This window comes from Spermophilus citellus (genome assembly GCF_964194105.1).
Source record: "Spermophilus citellus genome assembly, chromosome: 8".
Lineage (NCBI taxonomy): Eukaryota > Metazoa > Chordata > Mammalia > Rodentia > Sciuridae > Spermophilus > Spermophilus citellus.
The window spans coordinates 134,932,127-134,956,393 of NC_138189.1; the positions used below are offsets into that span (position 1 = coordinate 134,932,127).

The window sequence follows — 24,267 nt, forward strand, 5'->3', positions numbered from 1 at the left end:
GGTAAACCCCACAGAAGTGTGTGTCAAATACAGTAGAAGCAGCACTTAAGGATTAAATTTAAAAATTTTGGCTGTGTGTATTTCTACTTAAAAGTGGTGAATTTAACATTAATACAGACTTGTTTTTTATATTTCCAAAAGAGTCTAGCAAAGATACGCTGGATAAAGTACATTTCATAAAAAGGCAAATAAAGAGACACAAACTTGGGTTGGAAATGGCTTTACAAAGTTATGTGGGGCAAGGAGAATCTTTCAAAACAGTACTTTAAAACATCAATTTTAAAAAGCGATATCCCCAGTGATAAGAATACTACATTCCTAAATTAATATTTTTTATTCTTTTGGCTCTTTAGAAGTGGTTATAAAGTAGTCAGAATTTTCATAGTTCACTTTAGGGCTAAAGATGCGATACACTAAATAAAATACTATCACTTACCTTAATACAAATACCACAACCAATACAAAGAGTTTCAGAAATCCATGCTATTTTGCTCTGGGGAGTAACCTCTATGCATAATTTTCCTGGTAAAGAAAAAAAGTAAGTCATTTTCCCTTATGTTCTATGATTTTCTGATCATCTTTACTTAGGCAATTTTGGTTCCAAATTTCCATAGAGAAGCAAATTTCAAAAACAAAGACTACACAAAGAAATATATTTGAAATTCTGTCTTACATCAGTGTTCTGTGGGGGTAAATTTCTAAATTCAATTTCTAAGTTTATTAATTACACAAATATTCCTGTCAGATATTAGGGAGATGACTCTAATATATTTTGTTTTATTTACTACTGGGGAAGAAAATATGCTACCGAAAGTACAACAAACCCTGAACCTTTTTAAGCTGACTGACCTGAATCTTTTCTTTTTTTAAAAAATATTCTTTTAGTTGTAGATGAACACAATACATTTATTTCCTTTGTTTTTATTTTTATGTGGTGCTGGGGATTGAACTCAGTGCCTCATGCATACTAGGCAAGCGCTTTACCACTGACCCAGCCCCCTGACCTGAATCTTTTATGTAGTCAAGGATACTATAGGTAGGGATGAAATGTTAACTAGATCAGTTAAAAGCAAAAAAGTTATGCACAGGTAAATATATATATAATACATAGGTGAAATTAAACACGATATTAGGGGATATTAACAATGAAATTTTTGTATGCATGGAACATAGTAATAGATGACATCTAAATTTTCTCTCTTTTATTGTTATTGGGGACTGAACACAGGCTCCACCACTGAGATGTTTGACATTCCTTTTTATTCTTTTTATTTTGAGATAGGGTCTCACTAAGTTGCTCAGGCTGGCTTTGAACTTGTGATCCTTCTGACTCCACCTCTAGAAGAGGTGGGTTTATAAGTGTGTGCCACTGAATACAGCTTAAATTTTCTCTTTAAGATTCAGTAAGTCTTGACTTCACTAGTACAAAGTAGCGATCACATAATATATCCTTTCTAAAGACTACCAACAATTTGTGAGCTTTGAATTGTTAAATTTATTTAATCTTGATATACAGCAAAACTTTATAAATAGTCATTGCTATTATTTTTGTTTGTTTTTTAAAGATGAGAATACAGTAAAATAGAAAGAAAGTTTTTGGTAATCCTCACGACTTAAAATTACAGAATTTTGTAGAAGAGTAAAAATTGCAGTAATCTCTGGTTTTACTTCACATTTAGTAAACAAACGGCTATTTTTTTTTAAACAGGGTCATTTATTCATAAGCAATAAAAGACATTTAGAACAAACTATGAATCTCATCTTTATAGTTTAAAGAAACTAGTGGGGGTAACAAAGGATATGCTAAAGCCCATTAAAAAAACCATCAAACCAGTTTATTTTCTTTCAGGACCTTTTTTTAATCCATAAGTGATCCAGCCGACTTACCCATTCGAACCACAGGACAACTTTTTTTGCACTCCTGTCGACATTTCTTAGGTTTACACTTGTCATGGTTAACAATAGCAATTCTTGTTAATTTGTCTGCCATAATTGTAACAAAGTAAGAATATCCAGCTCTTCTGTTAAAAAAAATTAACAAAATTATGGCAAATTCAACACATTTAGGTAAGAATATTCATGGGCATAAAAAGTAGACAGGAGGACACAAAAAATCATTATATGATTAACTGGAAAACACAAGATAATTTTTTAAAATAGTAAAAAGTATCTAGTAAAGTTGTGAAAACCAATTTTATATACATACCTTAATCAGAAGATTTATATAAGGAAAAACACAAAGCACTTAAAATAGCAATAAAAAAGAGAACACCTAGAACAATATATGAGAACTTTCAAAATCACTAAATGACAAGATCTAACCAAGTAAAATAAACTGCTATCTCAGTTTTTACAATACAGAACAGCCAATACTAGCTATCTGTATTCTCCCTATATTTACACATTTCAACCAATCTCATGAATCAAACAAATATCCCAAAACCAACCAGACAAACAAATCTAAACTTCTTATGGAAAAAAACAAAGAAGTGATAACAGTCTTGAAAGCTGAAGAGAAAGAATGGGGAAACTTCCATTTCAAAAATAATTACAAGGTCTCAGTAATTAATACTGATACCAGTGTGAATAGAGACCAATCAAATGGGAAGACCAGATATGAGAACTAATAAACATGATAAAAATGCCTGCTCTTCCCTACCCTAAACCAATCATGAATATTTCATGTCTTATCCAACTGACTATAATAGATATTATTGATGAAAATGGAATATAGTTATTAAGGCCATGATCATCATGCTGATCAACTGGGAACTTGCAATATGGCTAATATTGGACTTTATGCTAATAGCAATGAAATCAACTATATGTATATGCTGTGCTTATTTTAAGGCTTTTATAAGTCTTCATGTGTAATAGCTATAGAGCATTAAGATCAAAGTGAACTGAAAATTCTTTTATATAATACTGGAATGAATCCCATAACCTCAATTTCAAACCTCATTAGTTATACATAATAACTACAATGCACTAATAAAAAATTTTTATGGTACTGGGCTTAGTGCACAGACATTAATTTTCTCAGAATGGTGATGAAGATAGATTATTCCAAAAAGTACCTTCATACTCCAGTTTATTCCAATATGTAATGAAGAAACCTGAAGCAAAAAAAGACTATCCATTAAAGATATTGTGTTGGCTTTTTCTGTGATCCTCTAACCCGATCTTTTTTCATAGACTACTTCCCTTTTGCACACCTTTCAAATCTTTCTCACACCCACCAATATGATTAGGTTTGGAGAGGAACAAGAGATCTTGTTCTTCAATGTTCCCAGACTATGGTCTCTTTCTCTCAAATCATCCAAGTGCTTTTTTTTAAGTCATTAATGACAATCAGACCTTCAAATTCTTTTCATCCTTTGAAGACTTTAGCCCTTGGCTAACTTTCATTCTTTTACAACTCCTGACACAGTTTTTTATTTTCATTTGCTCATAGATGACATTCTATTAATTGCATATCATCTCAGTTGTTAACTCCTCTCTTCCAATAATGTCTTCTACCTTACCACAGCCACTCATTATTCCCTGGACCTCATCATTACAAGTAACTACAATCCATCCATAACCTCAATTTCAAACACCTCATTCTCCAACCACCACTCCTATAGTTCACCCATCTAATACATAACAATCCAACAACTCTTTGATTCCTCTCTCCTCCAAACATAGTATCTCTTGATCTGCCACATTCCCACTTCACCACAGTTATCTTTATTTCCCTTCAAACTTAGCTAAAATTACACTGTCAATCATTTATACCCTCAACCACAATCTTGGTTAAATCCATTTCTTCATGTGCATGGAGCCAGAAATGGGGAGGAAAAAAAAAAAAAGTCTGCTGACTGGCTTCCCTTTAAATTCATCATCTCAAATGGACCCTCATGCCATTAACGAGCAATCACACTATACTGGTCCCTCATTATCCATGGAGGACTGCTTTCAGGTTTTCCTTGCCCTAGTGTACAGCAAAACCAGATAAAGTGCAAGTCCTTATATAAAGGCGTGTACTATTTGTATATAACCTGTGTACATCCTCTTGTATATTACAAATCCTCTCTGGATGACTTAAAATACCTAATACAATGTAAATGCTATGTAAATTGTTGTTATAATTTTTTCTGTTTAGGGAACAATGACAAGAAAAAAGACTGCAAATATCCAGTACAGATGTAATTAAAAATTTTTTCAATATTTTTGGTTGAATACAGAATCTGCAGACACAGAACCATCAGACATGGAGGACCAATTGTATGTTATTTCCCTAGCTAAGTCTATTTGCACACAGAATACAGTCCCCCAAAAGAATGTTCATTAAATTCTCCCTCCTGTCTTTCACATCAGTTATTTTCTTTACTGGCTCATGCTCATCAACACTGCAGCATTCTGTTATCTTGTTACCATCATCTCCTATTATTTTACCTCTCCTTCTTTAAGGTTACCTGAAAGAACTGCCTATACTCAATATCTTAAACTTCTCTTCATGCGTTCTTCTCTGGAATCCACTCCAGGCTTTAGAGCCCACTGCTTCATTAAGCAACTTATCATGCCATCTTTGTTCACATGGCTAAATCAAATGGTTAATTATCAAACCTTAACTGATCTGACCAAAATATTGCATCTGACATAAATTATGACTTTTTCTTACTAGATTGAACACTTCTTGATGTGGTTGTAAAATACAATACTAATCTGGGTCTATTATTTTCCTGGTAACCCCCTTCCTTTTCCTTAAGGTCTCTAAATGTTGAGAGTGTTCTAAGACTCATTTCTATCTATATTCATTCCCCAAGATGTTCTATTCTTGTCTCATGTTTTAAAATCCCACTTTTATCCTAAATTTCTATTTCTAGTCAGGATATCTTCCCCAAACCCAAAACTTGAATGTCTACCTGATTACAAGACCTCCTCCTCAGTTGGGAGATCCAGCAGCATCTCCCCAACTGAGCTACCGCAATCCTCACTAAAATCCTCTTTTTTAGCAGCCTTACTATTCTGATAAATGGTAACTTATCTCCCATTTACTCAGGTCAAAATCCCTTGTCATCTTTGTTTTCTATGCAACAAAAACTAACCCTATTGAATTTACCTTTAAAATATATCCAGATCTGGCCACTTCTCACAATTTTTATAAGCCATCAACACCATCTCTTACCTGCATTACTCAAATAGCTTCTGACCAGACCTCCTTCCTTTCACCTTTTCCTCCTACTCTAACCCTCAACAGTTCATTCTCAGTTCAGGAACCAGAGTAATCCTTTCAAAGAGTAAGTCAAATTATATTACTCCTCTACTTAAAAATGGTTCAGTGGCTTCCCTTCTCAGCCTGAATAAAAGTGAAGTCCTTAAAATAATCATCAAGATGCTTATCAGCTTCTGTGAACTTTCTGATCTTCAACTGTTCTAGCTCTTGTTCAATGGGTTCCAGCCATATTGGCTCCTTATTGTCCCTAGCACACAGACATGTTCTTGCTGTAGGGTCTTGGCACTTTGTTCCTTCTGCCTGTAAAGCTCTTATCCCTAGAGAGCTACATAGCTCAGTTCTCAAGTCTTTACTGTTTCTTAGGACATCTCCAAAAAATATACCCAGCTGCCTTCTGGTATTTTTTTGGGTACTGGGTATTGAACAAAGAAGCACTTAACCACTGAGCCACATCCCCAGCCCTTTTTAAATTTTGAGACAGAATCTCACTAGTTAATTGGGGCCTCACTAAGTTCCTAGGCTGGCTTTGAACTTGTGATCCTCCTGCCTCAGCTTCCAGAGCTGCTAGGATTACAGGCATGCATCACCACTCCAGGCCACCTAGCTGCCTTTTTAACCCTCTTTTTGTTTTATTTTTTTCTTCTCCTTAGCTCTATTATATGACATGCTATCTTACCTAGTGTATATGTATTGTATAAATGCACATGTGGTTCTCTCTATATTCTCCCTCTCTCTCCACATGCATTTTTCTCCTCTCCAAATAGAATGTACTCCATCATCAAGAGGAAAGGGATTTTTGTTTGTTCCAGTGACTGGACCAGTGCCTACACAAAATAGAAATTCAAACATTTCTGTTGAATGAATGAGAAAATTAATTTAAAGACAGTGATTTTCTTCTAGGTTATAACAACTTCCAAAATCCTGCATGCTACCAATATTTTATGGTGACAGTTGTTCACTAAACTATATACTGAGAAAAAAAGAACCTCCCCCCCCCAAAACTAAGTAGGCATATAATAAACACAGCTATGCTAGCCAACCAGTTCACTAGTCTAAAAACCCACCCAGGCCCTGAAAGGTTAGAAGAAATTAAATGACTAATTCTATGATAAAAGCGGTAGTAATTCAACTACAAAAACCCCATTATTCTGAAAAATGACAAATTCTTAAGAACTAAAGATTTTTTAGTAAGCTATTAAAATAAAACTGGACATCATGCGTTCCAATTTAAATACTGAATGCCTTTCTACAAATTAGCTGGTGAATAAATTCACCCCCAGGGGATAAATCTTTTATCATAAAATTGCTCCAATTTTATTTTTATTAAGGTATTAAAATGTTTCATTTAATTTTTCAAACTATTTTTGAAAACCAAAAGACATGCTTACAGAAGAATATAAACATGTCAGAGGTAGGGAATAGATGGATTTGTATAAAAATAGAGATAAGTTATAATGCACTTAAGAAAAACATTTTCACAATTGTTAATCAACTATGTGAACACTATTAGGTCAATTTTTCTGTTACTTTCAAGACTTAGGGAAAAGGAATTCCCTATGTTCTTTTTCAGTAGGAAAGATCTGGCAGAGTAAAGTTTGGTGGGGAAGATTAGTATATGACTGAGGAGAATAAAAAGGGATTTTAAAATATATTTCAAATCTGAATGAAGACAGACTGTTCAAAATAGGTGCTCAAAAAGGTGACCTTGCTGTCATTCTTCCAATAAGGAGGAAAAAAAAGAGTGAGGCATTTGCAGTCCAAAATCAAAATCATTATAATGCTGTTTGAAAGCATTTAAAAGATTGTTGTTAACTTATGATGGTTGAGTTCATGTGCAATATTCTAACCGATGCTTACTGTAGACTATTAGTTATATAAAATACTTATAAGAATTCTTTTTGAAGTATGAGAGAACCAAGTTTTTAATTAAAAAATGACCCACAAAAACCTTTTGGTTCAACTACAGATAAAAACCTTTTGTTATACCGAAAGCATTGACAGGTATTTGGTACTGAATGAATATTCTCAGCATACAGGACAAATGATTGCAAGGTACATGCCACTACCATAACTGTCTATTTAGCAGTCCCTTGGAAGACAGGGTAAAAGCAACAAAAAGTTGTTTTGACAGTTATTCCTTAGTCATCGATTTTGCCACTTAGAAAAAGGAAAAAAAATAATTATGTAGTTCATGGGTTGTGGGAATTTGGCCATCATTCATTCCAGCAAATACGTATTGAGTACCATCCTTGAACTCAAGGAATTTAAGATATGAAAAAGTGAAAAACGGATAAGCCACCAAGGGGGAAAGTACCTCCCCCCCCCCAAACTATAGGCCTTCAACTGGGAAATTACATGAGATAACCCCAATCATAGTCTAGTATACGTCGCTCTATGATAAAAGCGGAGCGACGTTAGTCCATAATTTCTGGGAAGCTGGGAGTGGACCTAGTATTCGACTTCATGGCGGCAAGATGCCATGACTCATTCCACAATCATCAAACGGCAGAAAGAAAGACACAGCTTCCCACAGCCAAATGTCATATGTGATGATACAGCCGTTTTACTGTGAGGGGATACTGCAAGTTCTGAAGGTGCCTTCCTCTCCAGAAGGGTCAGCTGCAGGGTAGGAGCAGGGAAAAGAGCGAGCGGAGGCGGCGGAGGTTGGATCTCCGAGGCGACGGCATGAAGGACCACTCTCCAAGCCGCTGGCTGGGGTGGACAAGAGCAACAGAGAGCCAGGACTACTGGAGCGGAAGTGCTCCGCGCCCCCGGCTACCGGCGCCACCCGCGCTCAGGCAGTTCCAGCTGTCCCGCGGCAGCCACGCGCTGCTGCTGTCCCCAGCCGTCACCCAAGGCCTAAACACAGGCTCTCGGAACGTCGCGTCTTTCCTAAGAGGCAGAAGTCAGGTAAAGGCCAAACCCCTCCCACCTACTCACGTACCTGGAGAAAGCGATCCCCTTGTGGTGGGGAGTGCACAGGCCAAGACAGCTTTTGCCTTCACGTCTCAGCCAGACAGCGTGTTCCTGCGGCCATCGGCCAAAATGGCGGTGCCTAGCCGCCGCCTCGCGTAAGCCATAAGGACGTAGTACGCGTGCGCGACGGAGCGCGGGGCGGAGCCCTGGAGGTGGGTTAGGAGAGATGACGGTAAGTGATGTCATAGGGCTGCGACCCCCCGTCCTAAGTCGTCGTTGGAGAAGCCAGGCTGTCTGTAGAAGTGGAGTGGGAGTGGCGTGGGTCTCTTGCCGGCCCTGAGAGCCTCAGTTGTGGCAAACCAAGTCTGGAAGCTGTAAGTGCGTGGGCTTTTCCCCAGCGTAGAGAACGGTCCTGGCGTTAGCAGATGCGTCCTCCTCAATCTCAGTGTTTAATTCGCGGTCTCCTCCAGGCTGGTGGGCCAGGTGTGCAGGAGCCCTCGTCATTCTGTCATTCTGGTACACCAGAAGTGTCAAGCAGGTCCTATAGGCTAGTCCCCAGGGCTCTCGCGATGGTGTTCTTGTCTTGGCTCCAGCTTCCTCTGAATTGTGTGCTAGGTTCTTCCAGGGCAGAGACCTAGTCTTCTCCGAGCTCTGTGTTTTAGCCACTTGGTGGCGTCCATCCAACTCAGTTCTGTCCCAATGTACAAATGGGCTTTTAATTTTTTTTCTTTTTTCCTTTTCTTTCTTTTCTTATTTTTCCCTTCTTTCTCTTTTATTAAGATGGTGGCCATTCAGCTTGTAGTGATGGCTACAGGTTTAGCTTATGAATGAACTTATTCAACCATTTATTCGTTCAATACATTACTCATTGAGTTTTTAAGTCTCAGGCCTTAGTTTACAGTCCATTGTTTCTGCCGCCTACGGCCTCCACTGTCATTATTTTGTGGTGTTGGGTACTGAATCCAGAGCATTGTGCATGCTAGGCAAGTACTGTACCCCTGCCGCCTTCGGCCTCTTGCCATGATTTAATGAGTAATTATTAATGTGTGGCTGTATTGGAACAACTTAAGATCTAAAGGGAGATGGTAAAGATTTTTTGGACTTGTTTAGCGTTCATAATAATGTTCAGTAGCAGTAACTGCACAGCCAGAGCAGTTTTATGTACTCTTCAATGTCCAAGAAGTATTTTTTCACATTTGTATAGATTTGCTAAGATTAACAAAAGATATGAAAGATGAAGGGGTATTTGAGTGATTAATTTTGCTATTAAATTTTAATTTTTACCTTTTTCAGAAAGATGCTCAGGTCCTGGTATAATGTGTGTATTCTTTGTTTCTACATAGAATATTTAAAAACATGACCACACCAAACAAAACACCTCCTGGTGCAGATCCTAAGCAGCTGGAAAGGACTGGAACAGTAAGGGAAATTGGGTCACAAGCTGTTTGGTCACTCTCATCTTGCAAACCAGGTAAAATAAAACCAAAAGCTGTTGACAATAGTTAACTTACAATAATATCATTGTACACTGGATTAAGTTGATTATTCTTTTTGTTTAGATGCTTTTTAAAAATTCTAATGATTGAGTTTTATTACATATTTTTGTTCATCTGCTTTTAGTCCTATGTACTTAACTATGTATTTAACTAGAGGTCATAAGGTCTCTTCTTTATCCTCTCCATCTCTGCTATGATTTCATTGTTATTTACTTAACATTTTTTGTTTGCAGTTCTCCTAGATAGATAGATGCAGTTCTCCTAGATAGGCTAAATGAGTGACACAGTTTTGGAGTGATTACATACCTTTAAGAATTTCTTTTAGCCTGGGTTTGGATGGACGTCTTGGGTAGCAATTCTTTTCTCTTAATGTGTTAATGCTATTTTCTTATCCTCTTTTGCCATATTGCAGGTAATAAGACTTATAACTGTCTCCTGTTTTCTAAGTAACTTTTTTTTTTCTGGAAGCATCTAAGATTTTTCTCTTTATTCTTGTAATTCAACACTTGCCAGAATGTGGCAGGGCAGGCTATGTATTTATCTTCCCTCATCTATCTAACCAACAATTGGATAGGTATTTTCAATCTGCAGATTCAAGATAAGAGAAATTTCTTTAAGTCGAGGAACTTAAATTATAATTTTTTAAACAAGATATACTGATACATACCTATAATCCCATCTACCTGGGAGGCTGAGACAGGAGGATCACAAGTTCAGGACCAGCCTTGGCAATTTAGTGAGACTGTGTCTCAAAAAATAAAAAGTGGTTTAGTTGTCAAGTTCCCCTGGATTAATCCCTAGTACCCCTCTCCACACACAAAATATCTGTATACATGAACACACGTATGCGCGCGCGCACACACACACACACACACAATCTATTAGTTTGGTAGCTATTCCTTTCAGAAATTTTTATTACTTACACACTAATAAGACTTCTGTATCCATCCTCTCATGCAAGCGTCTCTGCCCTTGAGGTTCTCTTCTCTTTTTATGAGTAGTTTATTGAGGTATAATTTACATAAAGTAAAATTCACCCCTTTTAGGTGTATAGGTCTCTGAATTTTAACAAAAATATGTGTCATGACAGTCAAATATAGAACATTTTTGACATTCTAAAGGTTTCCTCAAGCCCCTTTTGTAGTCATTCTTCTGCCTCTCACCTTAGCTCCTGAAAATTCTGACCTGTTTTGGATTCCTTTGATTTTGCCCTTTCCAAAATGCCATTATGAATATAACCATATATTATATAGCCTTTGGGTCTGGCTTTTTTCACTTAACATAATGCCATTGTGAGTTTTGCTGTTGCGTATAACAGTAGTTTGTGCCTTGTTTTAGTCAGTTTTTTTTTGTTTGTTTTTTGCTGTGACCCAAAGAACTGACAAGAATGGCATAGAGGAGGCAATATTTATTTATTTGGTGCTCATAGCTTCAGAGATCTCAGTTTATAGACTGCTGACTCTTTAACTCTGGGCCACAAGTGAGGCAGAACATCAGGGCAGACGTGTGTGGTGGAGTCATGCAGCTCAGAACATGGCAACAGGAAGTAGAGAGAGCCGTGCTTACCAGGAACAAAATATAAATCTCAAAGGCACACCCCCAAATGACCTACCTCCTCCAGTCACATCTTACCTGCCTATAGTTTCCACCCTATTAATCCATTAGAGGATTAATCCACTGATCAGGTTAGACCTTTCATAATTTAATCATTTCACCTCTGAACTTATTGCATTATTTCACACGTTTGCTTTTGGGATATACCATATATCCAAACCATAATATTCCTTTTCATTGATGATTATTATTCCACTATACAAATATACTGCATTCTAAAAAATTTGCTCAAGCACCTTTGTAGTCATTCTTCTGCCTCTCACCTCAGCCCCTAAAAATTTCTGATCTGTTTTAGATTCCTTTGATTTTGCCTTACTAATTAATAGATAAGGTTTAAAGGAACCAGCTTCCAAAATGGTCCTTGGTGATGCCTTCTGATAATCATGTCCTCTCTAGGCCCCTTTCACATTTAGTCAGGGTCTCTGGAACCAGCAGAATATGGCAAAAGTGACAGTATGTGATTTCTGAGACTAGGTCCTAAAAAAGCATTAATACCTTCTGCTTAGCTCTTGTTTGGATCTCTCGTTAATGGGGTGCAAACTAGCTGCCATTTTTCTTTTTTTTTTTCCTGTTACAATTTATTTGTTCTTTTTAGATATCATGAAATTAGATTGTATTTTGACATACATACACAGAGTGTATGTACCTATAGTACAGATAGTACAACTTCTATAGAGTTATATATAGTATAACTTTCTATTCTTGTGGTTGCACATGATGTAGAGTTACACTGGTTGTGTATTCATATGTGAACATAGGGAAGTTATGTCGATTTATTCTAATCTCTTTCCTATTCCCATCCCCATTCCCTTCCCTTCATTTCCCTTTGTCTAATCCAATGAACTTCTATACGCCCCCATCATATTGTGTGTTAGCATCCACATATCAGAGCAGCCTTTGTATTTTTGGGATTGGCTTATTTCTCTTAGCATGATAGTCTCCAGTTCCATCCATTTACCAGCAAATGCCATAATTTCATTCTTCTTTATGGCTGAATAATATTCTATTGTGTATGTGTTCCACATTTTCTTTATCCATTCATCTGTTGAAGGCACCTAGGTTGGTTCCATAGCTTAGCTATTGTGAATTGAGCTGATGTGGCTGAATCCTATAGTATGCTGATTTTAAGTCCTTTGGATATAAACCTAGGAATGGGATGACTGTGTCAAATGGTTGTTCCATTCCAAGTTTTCTGAGGAATGTCCATACTGCTTTCTAGAGTGGTTTCACCAATTTGCAGTCCCAGCAGCAATGTATGAGTGTACCTTTTCCCCTCATCCTCACCAACATTTACGGTCACTTTTTTTTTCTTCTTTTTTTTAATTTTTTAAAAAAATATTTATTTCTTAGTTTTCGGCAGACACAACATCTTTGTTTGTATGTGGTTCTGAGGATCGAACCCGGGCCGCACGCATGCCAGACGAGCGCGCTACCGCTTGAGCCACATCCCCAGCCCTCACTTGTATTCTTGATAATTGCCATTTTGACTGGAGTGAGATGAAATCTCAGGTAGTTTTGATTTGCATTTCTCTAATTGCTAGAGATGTTGAACATTTTTTCATGTTTGTTGACTGTATTTGTTCTTCTGTGAAGTGTCTGTTCATTCCTTAGCCCATTTATTGATTGGATTATTTGTTTTTTTGGTATTAAGTTTTTTAAGTTCTTTGTATATCCTGAAGATTAGTGCTCTATCTAAGGTGTACGTGTTAAAGATTTTCTCCTGTTCTGTAGGCTCTCTGGTCATGTTCTTGATTATTTCCTTTGCTGTGAAGGTTTTTTGTTTGATACCATCCCATTTATTGACTCTTGATTTTTTTCTTGCACTTTGGAGACTTGTTGAGGAATTTGGTTCCTAAGCCAACGACATGAAGATTTGGGCCTACATTTTCTTCTAGTAGGTACAGGGTCTCTGGTCTAATGCCTGGGTCCATGATCCACTTTGAGTTTTGTGCAGGGTGAGAAGTAGGGGTTTAATTTAGTTTGCTATGTATGTTTTTCATTGTTCCGAGCACCTTTTGTTGAAGAAGCTATCTTTTCACCAATGTATGTTTATTGTGCCTTTGTTTAGTCTGAGATAATTGTGTTTTTGTGGAATTATCTTTGTGTCTTCTATGTGCCATTGGTCTTCATATCAGTTTTGGTGCCAATACCATGCTGTTTTTGTTATTTTAGTTCTGTAGTATAATTTAAGGAGTGTTATTGTGATGTGTCCTACTTCACTTTTCTTGCTAAGGATTTCAGCTGCCTTTTTTTGAGGAAACATGGTCCTATGGAGAGGCTGGTTTGGCAAGGCCTCTTGTCAACAACCGTCCTCAACCTACATGAGCAAACCATCCTAGAACAGATCCTCCATCCTCAGTTAAGCCTTCAGATAACTGCTTCTGTAGAGATTCAGTTTGACATGACTATTGCCATCTTAAATTGTAATCCCCCTGAGCAATCTTTATCAGTTTTCCCTGCATGGTTTCCTAGTATTACAGCTTGGGCTCTGGTGCCATTAGTAACAGGAATGTGCCTATTAACCATGATAAACCAGGTACATTCCAGCTTGAATGTAGTCACTTTTCTCCAGATTATTATATAAGCCCCCTCCTTCTGTCTCAGATTACAGGGATCTGTAAGTCTATTTTATCTTTCATTTTGAGGGAAAATTTCACTGGATACAGAATTCTAGATTGGAGTTTTTTTTCTTTTTCTTTCTGACATTCTCAGTGTTTCACTCCATTCTCTTAGAAGCAGTCTGACATAATTTTTTATCCCCCTCCCCTACCATGAAGTTCTGAGGATTGAACTCAGGGTGCTCTACCACTTAGTCCTTTGTTTCATATTTTTTATTTTGAAACAGTGTCTTGCTTAGTTACCCAGAATGGCCTCCAACTTGCAATCCTCCTACCTTAGCCTTCTACAGGCTTATTGCCATCAATCTTGGCAGTTGGATATAATTCTTATTCTTATTTTTGTAGGTCAAGTGTTTTTCTGCTCTTTTCCTCAGCCTCTCCTCAATTTTATTTGTCTTTGGTTTTCTTTTTTTTTTTTTTTTTTTTTTTTAAAGAGAGAATGAGAGAGGGGAGAGAGAGAGAGAGAGAGAATTTTTAATATTTATTTTTTAGTTCTTGGCGGACACAACATCTTTGTTGGTATGTGGTGCTGAGGATCGAACCCGGGCCGCACGCATGCGAGGCGAGCGCGCTACCGCTTGAGCCATATCCCCAGCCCCTGGTTTTCTTTAGTTTGATATGATATGGCTAGGTGCAGCTGTTTTGGTGTTTATCATTCTTGATGTTCTCTGAGTTCCTAGATCTGTGTCTTTCATTGATTTTTGGAAAATTCCCAGCCATTTTTACTTTAAATATTTCTTGTGTTCCTTTTTCTTGTTGTTTTCCTTCTGATATTCAACTACACATATTAATGCTTTTTATAATTGCTGTGACTAAGGGGTTAGAAGCTAGAATTCCTGTAGTGTCCTTGTTTTTGTCTCCCCTATTATTTGGGTTTCCTTAGAAATTTCTTTGTAAATGGAATCTGAGTCTATATTTCTTTTAATTTTAATCTCCTGATAACAATAGAGCCTTTTGCTGTTGTGGTCAATTGTTCGGGGATCAGAAGTGTTTTATAATCTTATAACTGGGTCTCAAGTCTTTTTGGGGGCCTGTGTCCCTGGCTCTGACATTTACAAGTCTTCTCAGTTTTTTGCCCCTTTAGATGAGATAAGAAGGCTAGAGGAAGCTAGAGTTGGATTATTTTTTTAAAAAATATTTTTCAGTTGTTGATGGAACTTTATTATTTATTTATTTATTTATATGTGGTGCTAAGAATTGAACCCAGTGCCTCACACATGCTAGCCAAGTGCTCTACCACTGTGCAACAACCCCAGCCCCTAGAGTTGGATATTTCCCTTTAGTTAGGTTCTGTTAAAATAGTTTTCCTTGGGAGTCTTTTTGTTTGTTTGTTTTTGTTTTTTTTCTGTCCTCAGGAGAAGAAAATGTTCTGGTGTATTTCAAAATGATTGCTTTCTTCCCTCTTCTGCAGAAAGCACTGGGGACTTTCTCCATTTTTAAACCCAGAGAACCTGATAGAGTTCCTAGAGATAAAACTCATCAAAGTGCAGAGCCTTTCCATAGGCTGGATTTTCATGAACTGCTTTTCATGATCTTTTCTCACTCAAGCTAATTGACATTCATTCTCTTTATTTAGTCAATTACTCTCTAAGTTTCCTTCCAGTTATTGACTCCCATGGTCATTTCTACTCCTGGAAAGCTGTGATTCTCTGTATTTTCTTCCTCTAGTTTTCTGGGTTTCCTTTGTGCTGCGACCTCATTCTTTGTTGTACCTAAGAAAAATGATTGATTTTTAGTTTGTTCAGCCTTTTTTCTTGTTGTGAAGAATGGTAGTAACAACTTTCAAATTTTTTACGTTTCAGATTGGAAACTGGAAGTTCTTTTTACTTTTACATTACTAATATGTTTATATTTGAAGTAGGTTTCTTATGGATGGCATATTGTTGGATCTTGCTGTTTGGTTTTTAAATTGGGAGTGTTTAGACTATTTACAATTACTGTTTCTATTGATGTTATTAGATTTAAATCTACCATTCTGTGGTTTGCTTTCTCTTTACCAGGAAAGTCTTCATGGAGATATTGTTAGTTTTATCTGATAGAGCAAGAGTAAGATGTTTCTAAACAAGGACATAAGAGCAAGGGGAATAGAATTATGTGCAAAAAGATGTGCAGGTTAGACAAAAACATGGCTAAAAGTATTGTCTTTTTCTAGTCATTAAGACCAGATTAAAAAAAAAAGACCAGATTCTAGGGAAATGGTGTATGTAAAGCTAGGTAGATAGAGGATTAACTATAGAGGGCTTTTCAAAACAGTTGATACTTTATTGTTTAGATAATATGAGCTATTGAAAAATTTTAACTGCAGAGCAAAAGAATCAGAGATTGTTCACATTTAAAATGAATAGAAAATAGATTGAAGTAGGACAAGAATAAAGATTAAAAAAATCAGAAGACATGTAAAATTCAGTCAAAAAGTCATGTAAGGGAAAATTTTAATACATTTTCAAGATGATAATATCAATCTTTAAAAGATATAACTATACTTGTCAGCTACAGAATGGTAAGTAGCACATAGCCTGACAAAATTGTATCTTTAGAAATACTGGTTCAATCTTTCACTTGGATTAAAGTTGGAATGTATTAGTAGATTCAGTCTAGTTGTACACACAGCACAAAAGAATCCCACAGTTCAGCACATTTGTCAGTCTCTGCCCAATAGACTGGAAAAACTAAAGGTTAAATTTATGAGGTTATTGCTAGTATTATAATAGGACTATAAATAATTTAATTATTTCATTTCATAAGTACCAGATTCATGCCATGTTGAAAAATAAAATTAGGGGGAAATTAGATACATTTCTAAGTTTATCTTTATTTGATATAAAATAAGGGTTTCAGTGAGGCTGTATTTTGTGAACATGTATTTTATTTAATCCATATTGTCTATGAAGAAATTGCTTTTATGAGTTTATTTTGAGAGACGTAGTGGGATGGTCTAAGTTCTGTTTAAAAAAAAAAAAAACTCACTAAATTTTTTGCAGTACTGGGGATTGAACCGAGGGCCTCACTCATGCTAGGCATGTGTTTATCACTGAGCTACATCCTCAGCCCATAAACTCACTAAATTTTGATTTAAGTTCATGCTATAACTGACAGTTGTTGTCTTTCTGATTTGAAATATAATATATGCTTTAGAGAAAGTAAAATAGCAAAATAATAGAAAATATATGCTTTAGAGAAAGTAAAATAGCAAAATAATAGAAAATGACTTTTATAAGAGTGGGAAGCTACTTTAGATTGTGTGATCAAGGAAGGCTTCTCATAATAGTGAAATTTGCATTGAGATATAAATGTTTAGAAAAACACATTGTGCAAAGAATTCAGAGAAGCTTTCTGACACTGGGAACAGCTAATTCAAAGGCTCTAAACTAAATGGCTAAACATATTTGAGGTTCAAGGAGAAGGCTAGTATGACTTGAAGTAGTGAGTAAGGAGGAGATATGGTAGAAGGTGGCATCAGAGACATAATTAAACAGGGCCAGATAATAAGAACTTTTGTGGGCAACAAGAAAGACTTCACATTTTAAATACTAAGAGGAACCACTGGAGGAGACCAGGATAATCTGATATAGAATTTTTAAAAGGATCATTATGACCACTGTGGATAATTGTTGGTATTGGAGGTACAGAAAAACAAGTGGAAGAAAGGCAATTTCAGTAATTTATGTCAGAGATAATATTGATTTGGACTAGACTAGTAGATGTTGGTATAGACAGAATGAGGCTTTTTAAAGATGGTATATCATGACTTACTGAAGGGAAGGAGAAATTTAAGAATGACTCCTAGATGTCTGCAGAACAACACATTATGTTTGCTAGGTTGAGAAAGAGCAAAGGGAAGAGGGAGTAAATAGAATTTTGAGTTAAAAAATAAGTGATTTGGATGTTAATTTTGAAATGTCTTATCAGGATTCTAGTGGTGGTTTTTAGTAGTCAATTGGCTATAGAAGTTGGGACTTCTGGTGAAATCTGTGGGCTGGGGATATAAATTTATGGCTGATAGTGTACTAAGTTGGGGAACTAGATTATCAACTCACCTAGGGAGAGAATGTATTTAATAAAAAGAATAAAAGTATTTAGTAAAAGAATATTTAGTATTTAGTAAAAGTATTTAGTAAAAAGAATAAAGATTTGGGGCACTTCATATTGTAGAGATTTAACAGAGCAATGTAAGAACCAACAGAGAATACTTAAGAGAAGTGCATGAGGGCTAGGAGGAAAACCAGGAAAGTTGTAGATTATGGAAAGAAGCTGTTCATTTTCTGTCGCTATAAAAAATTACCTAGACTGAATACCTTATGAAGTAAAGAGTTTTATTTCATGGTTTTGGAGGTTGACATTATAAGATCAAGTGGCTTTTTCTGTTTGGCCTCTAGTCCCCCACCACCCCTAGCTATGTCACAGCAGAATGAGAAGCAGAAAGGGAAATGGTCACATGCAGAAGTGGCCAAATACAGAGACTGGTCTCGCTTTGTAATAATCCACTCTTGCAAGAGCTAACTCACTCCAAGTGTTGAACACCAGTACCTTCTGAGGATGGTACACCCAGAGACCTAACTGCCTTTCACTAGGCGCAGCCTCTTAAAGGTTCCAACACTTCAACATTGTCATACTATAGACCAAGCCTCCAGCAACTTTTTGGGGAAACCACATCCAAATCATGGCAGAAGCCAAGAGAGAGACAGTATTTCATAAGTTAGTTAATTCTTTATTCCTTTATTATAGCACTTAACACTTTATATTTTAATTTGCTTAAGTCCATCAGTGTTGTCCATTAGAATTTATTGCCCTATGTTGCATATAACTATTGAACAGTTAGAATGTGACTCTTGTTACTAAGGAACCAAATTTTAGATTAATTTTATTTAGTTTGAATGCCAATAGCTGAAGTGTATGATGTAGATGCTTCCCCAAAGACCATGTATTATCTACCTTTAGGTCTTCAAAGTGAAGGCATATACCTCATAATAGCTCCATAGCAAATGTGAAAATAATTATGTTGATACAGATACTTGAGAAGAAAATGCCTGTTTTATTCATAAAGGCAATCTAAGGTGAACCATTCAAATGCTTCTCATTTCTGGATGCTATATTAGTCAGCTCTTGCTGCAATAACATTAAATAATAAACAACCCTATTTTCTCAGTGGCATATAACAATAAAATGTATTTCTTGCTTGCCTGTGACTTGGCTTTAGGTTGTGAATCGAGTTCAAGTATGCTCCATGTCTCTAGGGATGTTCAGACATTTAGAAAGCTAAGCCAGACTGCCATAACCAGTGCGGTTAAAAAGGCAGGTTCTGGCGAGGGGCGAAGGGGATAATAAAATAAAGACACACGTATAGATATTTTTGAAGATAAAGCTGGGGTCAGGTGGAGCACTGCTGTCTGATGGAGAAGCAGATCTGAAGAGTTACGCCAGCAATCTTTTAAATTTTTTTTTGTTGTTGTTGTTGATGGACTTTTATTCATTTATTTATATGCGATGCTGAGAACCCATTGCCTCAGACATGCTAGGCAAGTACTGTACCACTGAGTTACAGCCCCAGTCCCCCTGCAATCTTTATATAAGTCTTATTATCAGATTAAAGACTATGCAAGCATTATTCTTTGTATTCAGGAAAGTTACAGGGTTAGCAACACTATGCAGCTTATTCCAAAGTTACATTCTACAGTTGCAATGTGCACTGTTAGGAGCTTTGTGTAGTTCTCAAGAAACTTCATTGTTTGAAGTTACTGTTAGGTGGGCAGGTTCAGGAGCAGTGGAGCTGGCGAAACATTGTGAATGTCTAGCAAGAGAGTTCCTTTATTCCCAGGAGCTGTGTGCCTGAGATCAAGGTCGAAGCTGATAAGGAGCATAGAGCCTCCTCATGGAGGGCATTACCACATCAGCTAGGCATCCTGCTCCTTTGCACAGAAATTTTCCCAGGCACCAAGAATGCCTCAGTCAGGAGTTCATCAGAGACCCCAATCTCTGTTACCATTCTCCCATTTTCTGTTACCATTCTCCACACCAGACCTTGTAAACAAATTTAAAACCTCTGTCACATTCCTTTTTTTTTTTTTTTTAATTATACAGGACAGTAGAATGTATTTTGTATTTTGTTGTTGTTGTTATTTTTACTTATACTTGACAGGAGAATGTTTTTTGATGTACATACATGGAGTATAACTTTCCATTCTTGTTGTAGTACATGATGTAGAGTTACACTGATAGCGTATTCATATATGAACATAGTAAGGAAGTTATGTCCACTGATGCATTCTACTGTCTTTCCCATTCCCATCCCTTCTCCCTTCCTCCCATCCCCCCTCCCATCCAGTCTTAAGAACACTCCCCACCCCCAGCATCTGCATATGAGAGAGAACATTTGGCCCTTGGGATTGGCTTATTTCACATAGCATGATAGTCTCTAGTTCCATCCATTTACCAGCAAATGCCATAATTTCATTCTTCTTTATGGCTGAATAATATTCTATTGTGTATGTGTTCCACATTTTCTTTATCCATTCATCTGTTGAAGGCACCTAGGTTGGTTCCATAGCTTAGCTATTGTGAATTGAGCTGATGTGGCTGAATCCTATAGTATGCTGATTTTAAGTCCTTTGGATATAAACCTAGGAGTGGGATGACTGGGTCAAATGGTTGTTCCATTCCAAGTTTTCTGAGGAATGTCCATACTGCTTTCTAGAGTGGTTTCACCAATTTGCAGTCCCAGCAGCAATGTATGAGTGTACCTTTTCCCCCTCATCCTCACCAACATTTACGGTTACTTGTATTCTTGATAATTGCCATTCTGACTGGAATGAGATGAAATCTCAGGTAGTTTTGATTTGCATTTCTCTAATTGCTAGAGGTGTTGAACATATTTTCATGTTTGTTGACTGATTATATTTCTTCTTCTGTGAAGTGTCTGTTCATTCCTTAGCCTATTTAGTGATTGGGTTATTTTGTGTGTGTGTGTGTGTGTGTGTGTGTGTGTGTTAAGTTCTTTGAGGTCTTTATGTATCGTGGAGATTAATGCACTATCTGAGGTGCAGGTGGCAGCATTCATTAATTCATTAACATTGTATTGGCCAAAATAAGTCAGGATTTAGCTCCAGTAAGACTGGAGTACAGAATCATTTTCTTCCATGGAGTGTGAGGAGAGAAAAGTGTATTTACTAACCAATAATAAACACTGATCCAGTATTGGCTTTCTTTTTTTTATTGACACCTGGTGATGCTTATTCCCCTCTTCCCCCTACCCTGGAACTTTCAGCAATGTCTGGAGATATTTTTGATTATTGTGATTGTAGGGAAAGAAAGTGATAGGTTTTGATTATCCTCTGGTGGAGAGGAGCCAAGTTGACCTCCCCAAACATAAATCGTCTAGTCCAAAATGTCTGTAGTGCCAAGGGTAAGAATCCTGCCTAGAGCACTAATTCTAATATTTTAGCATGCATCAAAATCACCTAGAGGATTTATTAAAACACAAACCCTCAAAGGAGTTAAGCTCTCAAAGTTTCTGATGTTGCAGGTTTAGAATTCTTAATAAGTTCCCAGATGATAATGATGCTACTAGTTTAGGGACTGTAAGAACTGCTGCCTCAGAGTTGGTACATCAAATATTTTTTTTTCTGAAAAATACTGTTAACTGTGTGCATTATCATGATTATCTGTCAAAGCATGTCACAGATCCTGTTATCATTTTAAGTCTTTTGTTTAGACTAAAACAGTTCAGATATAACATTGAGTGGGAAGCTTTAGAATGTGGGTTGCGACATGGCATTGACATGTGAAGAGATGTTTATAAAGTATTCTGCTTATGATACATACTAAAGTAAAAGCTAGTAATCATACTTAGAGGTAAAGATTTAGATTAATCAATTATTGAAGAGACTACACCTACTTAGTTGTACTATAATAAGCAATATCTTAGAAACAAATTAAATTGATGAGTCTTGAGTTATAGGACATCTTTTAATCTAAATAAATCATTCAGAGTGTTTAATGTTTATTTTGCTCTTTAAGAACAAATACCATTTTGTGAAATTCTTTGATACACAAATAAAGTTGTGGAATGGAGGAAAAAAAACCCAGCCAAGTAGCTAAAGTAAAATAAGTGAACAGAAACCACTTTTAATTAGTGGAACATTTAACCATGAAGCTCTTAAGGAACAATCAAGTGATTTAGTTATTTTTGTTAGGGCGCTCATAAACTAGTCAAAAGAAAAGGGATTTAAAATCTAGAAGATTTTCTTTATCTCTTTCTTTCTTTCTTTCACCCCTAGTACTGGGGATTGAACCTAGGGATGCTCTATCACTGAGCTACATACTCATTCCTTTTAATTTTTTATTTTGAGACAGGGTCTCCTAAGTCATGGAGGCTGGCCTTGAACTTGCAATCTTCCTGCATCCTCCAGTATTTGGAATTACAGGCATGCACTACCATGCCCAGCCTAGAACTCTTTATATTGGTAGCAGAACAGTTTTTTGTCTCATAACTTATATAACTGATAATATTCTAGATTAGTCTTAGCAGTATTGCATAAGGAATGGCAGAAGTATGGTCTAGGTTAGCATTGTCCAATAGAAATATCATGCAATTTGCATGTGGAATTTTTTTTTCTGGTAGCCACATTTAAAAGGATTAGAAACAGGTAAAATTAATTTTTTAAAAATATTTTTATTAGTTGTTGATGGACCTTTATTTTATTTATATACGGTGCTGAGAATCTAACCCAGTGCCTTCCATATGTTAGGCAAGCGCTCTACCACTGAGCTACAACCTCAGCTCCCAGAAACAAGTAAAATTAATTTTAATAATATGTTTTTAATCAAATATTCATTTATTATCAATGTGGTATTTTACATTTCTTACTATATCTTCAAAAGCTCTTTATAGCACATCTCAATTTGAACTAGCCAAATTTCAATTGTTCAATAGCTGCATGATACTAGTGACTGTCATATTGGGCAGTACAAATTTGAATTATACAGTGAATAATTAAAAATCCCAATTTTTACAATGTAAGAAGCTTCTCTTTGGAGAAATAGAAAAGTAACATTTCCCATAAGTGCCTTTATTCATAGCATCACTACTTGCAACTGATTACCCTGATAGTTTTCTCTCACCCTGATGCTGAAAATATATCTAGTGATCCTGTTCTTGTAATTTTCTGATTCTATGCCTGACTTACTAAAAATTCTTCAATAGATTGGCATAATTTTCAAGATAATTTACACTTCTTAGTCTAGTGCATAAGAATCTGTATGATCATCTCCTTTCAAGAATCTGGCTTATTTCCTTTTCCCCTACATTGTGTATCCTTAGCTCCCTGAACAACCTACTGGAGTTCCCCATAAATGCCATTTATCTTGGTTCATGCTGTTACAAGTTTTTCTCTTTGCTGAATACCCTGTAGCTTTATCTTTTTACCTCTTTGCATAAGGAATGGCAGAAGTATGGTCTAGGTTACTTTACCTGTATAAGTAGTACTTCAGGATCAATACAAAAGTCGTTTCTGGGAAAATCTCTCTTATTCACTAATATCTTTAGTAAAAGTAGGAGATGCAAATTTAAGATACAAATCTGAGAATGGAGATAACATATTTGGATTCCATGGAACAAAAAGAGTGTGGATATCCATAGTAAAAAAATAAAAATAAATTGAAAAGGGGTGGGGATATAGCTTGGTTGGTAGAATGCTTGCTTCACATACATAAGGCCCTGGGTTCAATACCCAGCATCACCAAAAACAAACAAACAAACAAAAAAACCAAACCACAATTGAAACACCAAAGTTCATTGGAAATATAGCAGGGTATGAATAGGCATTTGATATAAAAATATAATGATTAATAAAAATATGGAATATAGTTTTTTACCTGTCAGGTTAGTAAATATTTAAAAGATTAACTGTATTTTACCATGAGTACAGAGCAGTGCTGTCCAATAGAAATATAATGCCAAACACATATATATTTAAAGTTATCTAATAATCACATTTAAAAAGTAAAAAGAATAGATGCAATTATTTTTTTTTCTCATTGTGTCCATAGTATCATCTCAACATGTAATCAATATAAAAACTTTTGGATAATTTTTTTCATACTAAGTTGAAAAATCTAGTGTATAAATTTCAGAACATCTCAGTTTTTACTAGCCATGGAGAGGAGATAGATGTTCTCATACATTATTTGTGAGGAGGTATTTTGGAGAAGGTTTTGACAAGATTTATCAAATGAAAAATCATTGACTTTGGATTCTATTCCTTGAAATTCATCCTCCAGAAATAGTAACATGTATTTAGAGATTATAGATAGGTTGTTGCAGTATTGTTTGTAATCACAAAATATTGAAAACAAACTAAATGTCATGTAAGGATTTGGTTTAAATATGGTATTTCCAGATGGGGATATA

At 36.1% G+C, this 24,267-nt stretch overlaps 2 protein-coding genes across 8 annotated transcripts in view; one reads left to right on the plus strand and one right to left on the minus strand.

Moving 5' to 3' along the window:
• The window catches only part of ABCE1 (ATP binding cassette subfamily E member 1), a 29,860-nt gene extending 21,550 nt beyond the window's left edge, over nt 1–8,310 (minus strand). For 2 of the 3 annotated variants that reach the window (XM_081304003.1, XM_081304002.1), the window contains exons 1-3: nt 8,163–8,310; nt 1,888–2,021; nt 437–522 (exon numbers count right to left, since the gene is read on the minus strand). In XM_081304003.1, the coding sequence (XP_081160129.1) occupies nt 437–522; nt 1,888–1,990 (189 nt within the window). In that variant the 5' untranslated portion in view covers nt 1,991–2,021; nt 8,163–8,310. Of the gene's footprint in view, nt 1–436; nt 523–1,887; nt 2,022–5,894; nt 6,043–8,162 lie in introns of all 3 variants that reach the window. The other variant, XM_081304004.1, reaches the window with a different exon arrangement.
• Nucleotides 7,649–24,267, plus strand: part of ANAPC10 (anaphase promoting complex subunit 10) — an 87,652-nt gene continuing 71,033 nt past the window's right edge. For 4 of the 5 annotated variants that reach the window (XM_081304005.1, XM_081304009.1, XM_081304008.1 and 1 more), the window contains exons 1-2: nt 8,375–8,508; nt 9,478–9,605. In XM_081304005.1, the coding sequence (XP_081160131.1) occupies nt 9,491–9,605 (115 nt within the window). In that variant the 5' untranslated portion in view covers nt 8,375–8,508; nt 9,478–9,490. Of the gene's footprint in view, nt 8,129–8,374; nt 8,509–9,477; nt 9,606–24,267 lie in introns of those variants that run through there. The other variant, XM_081304006.1, reaches the window with a different exon arrangement.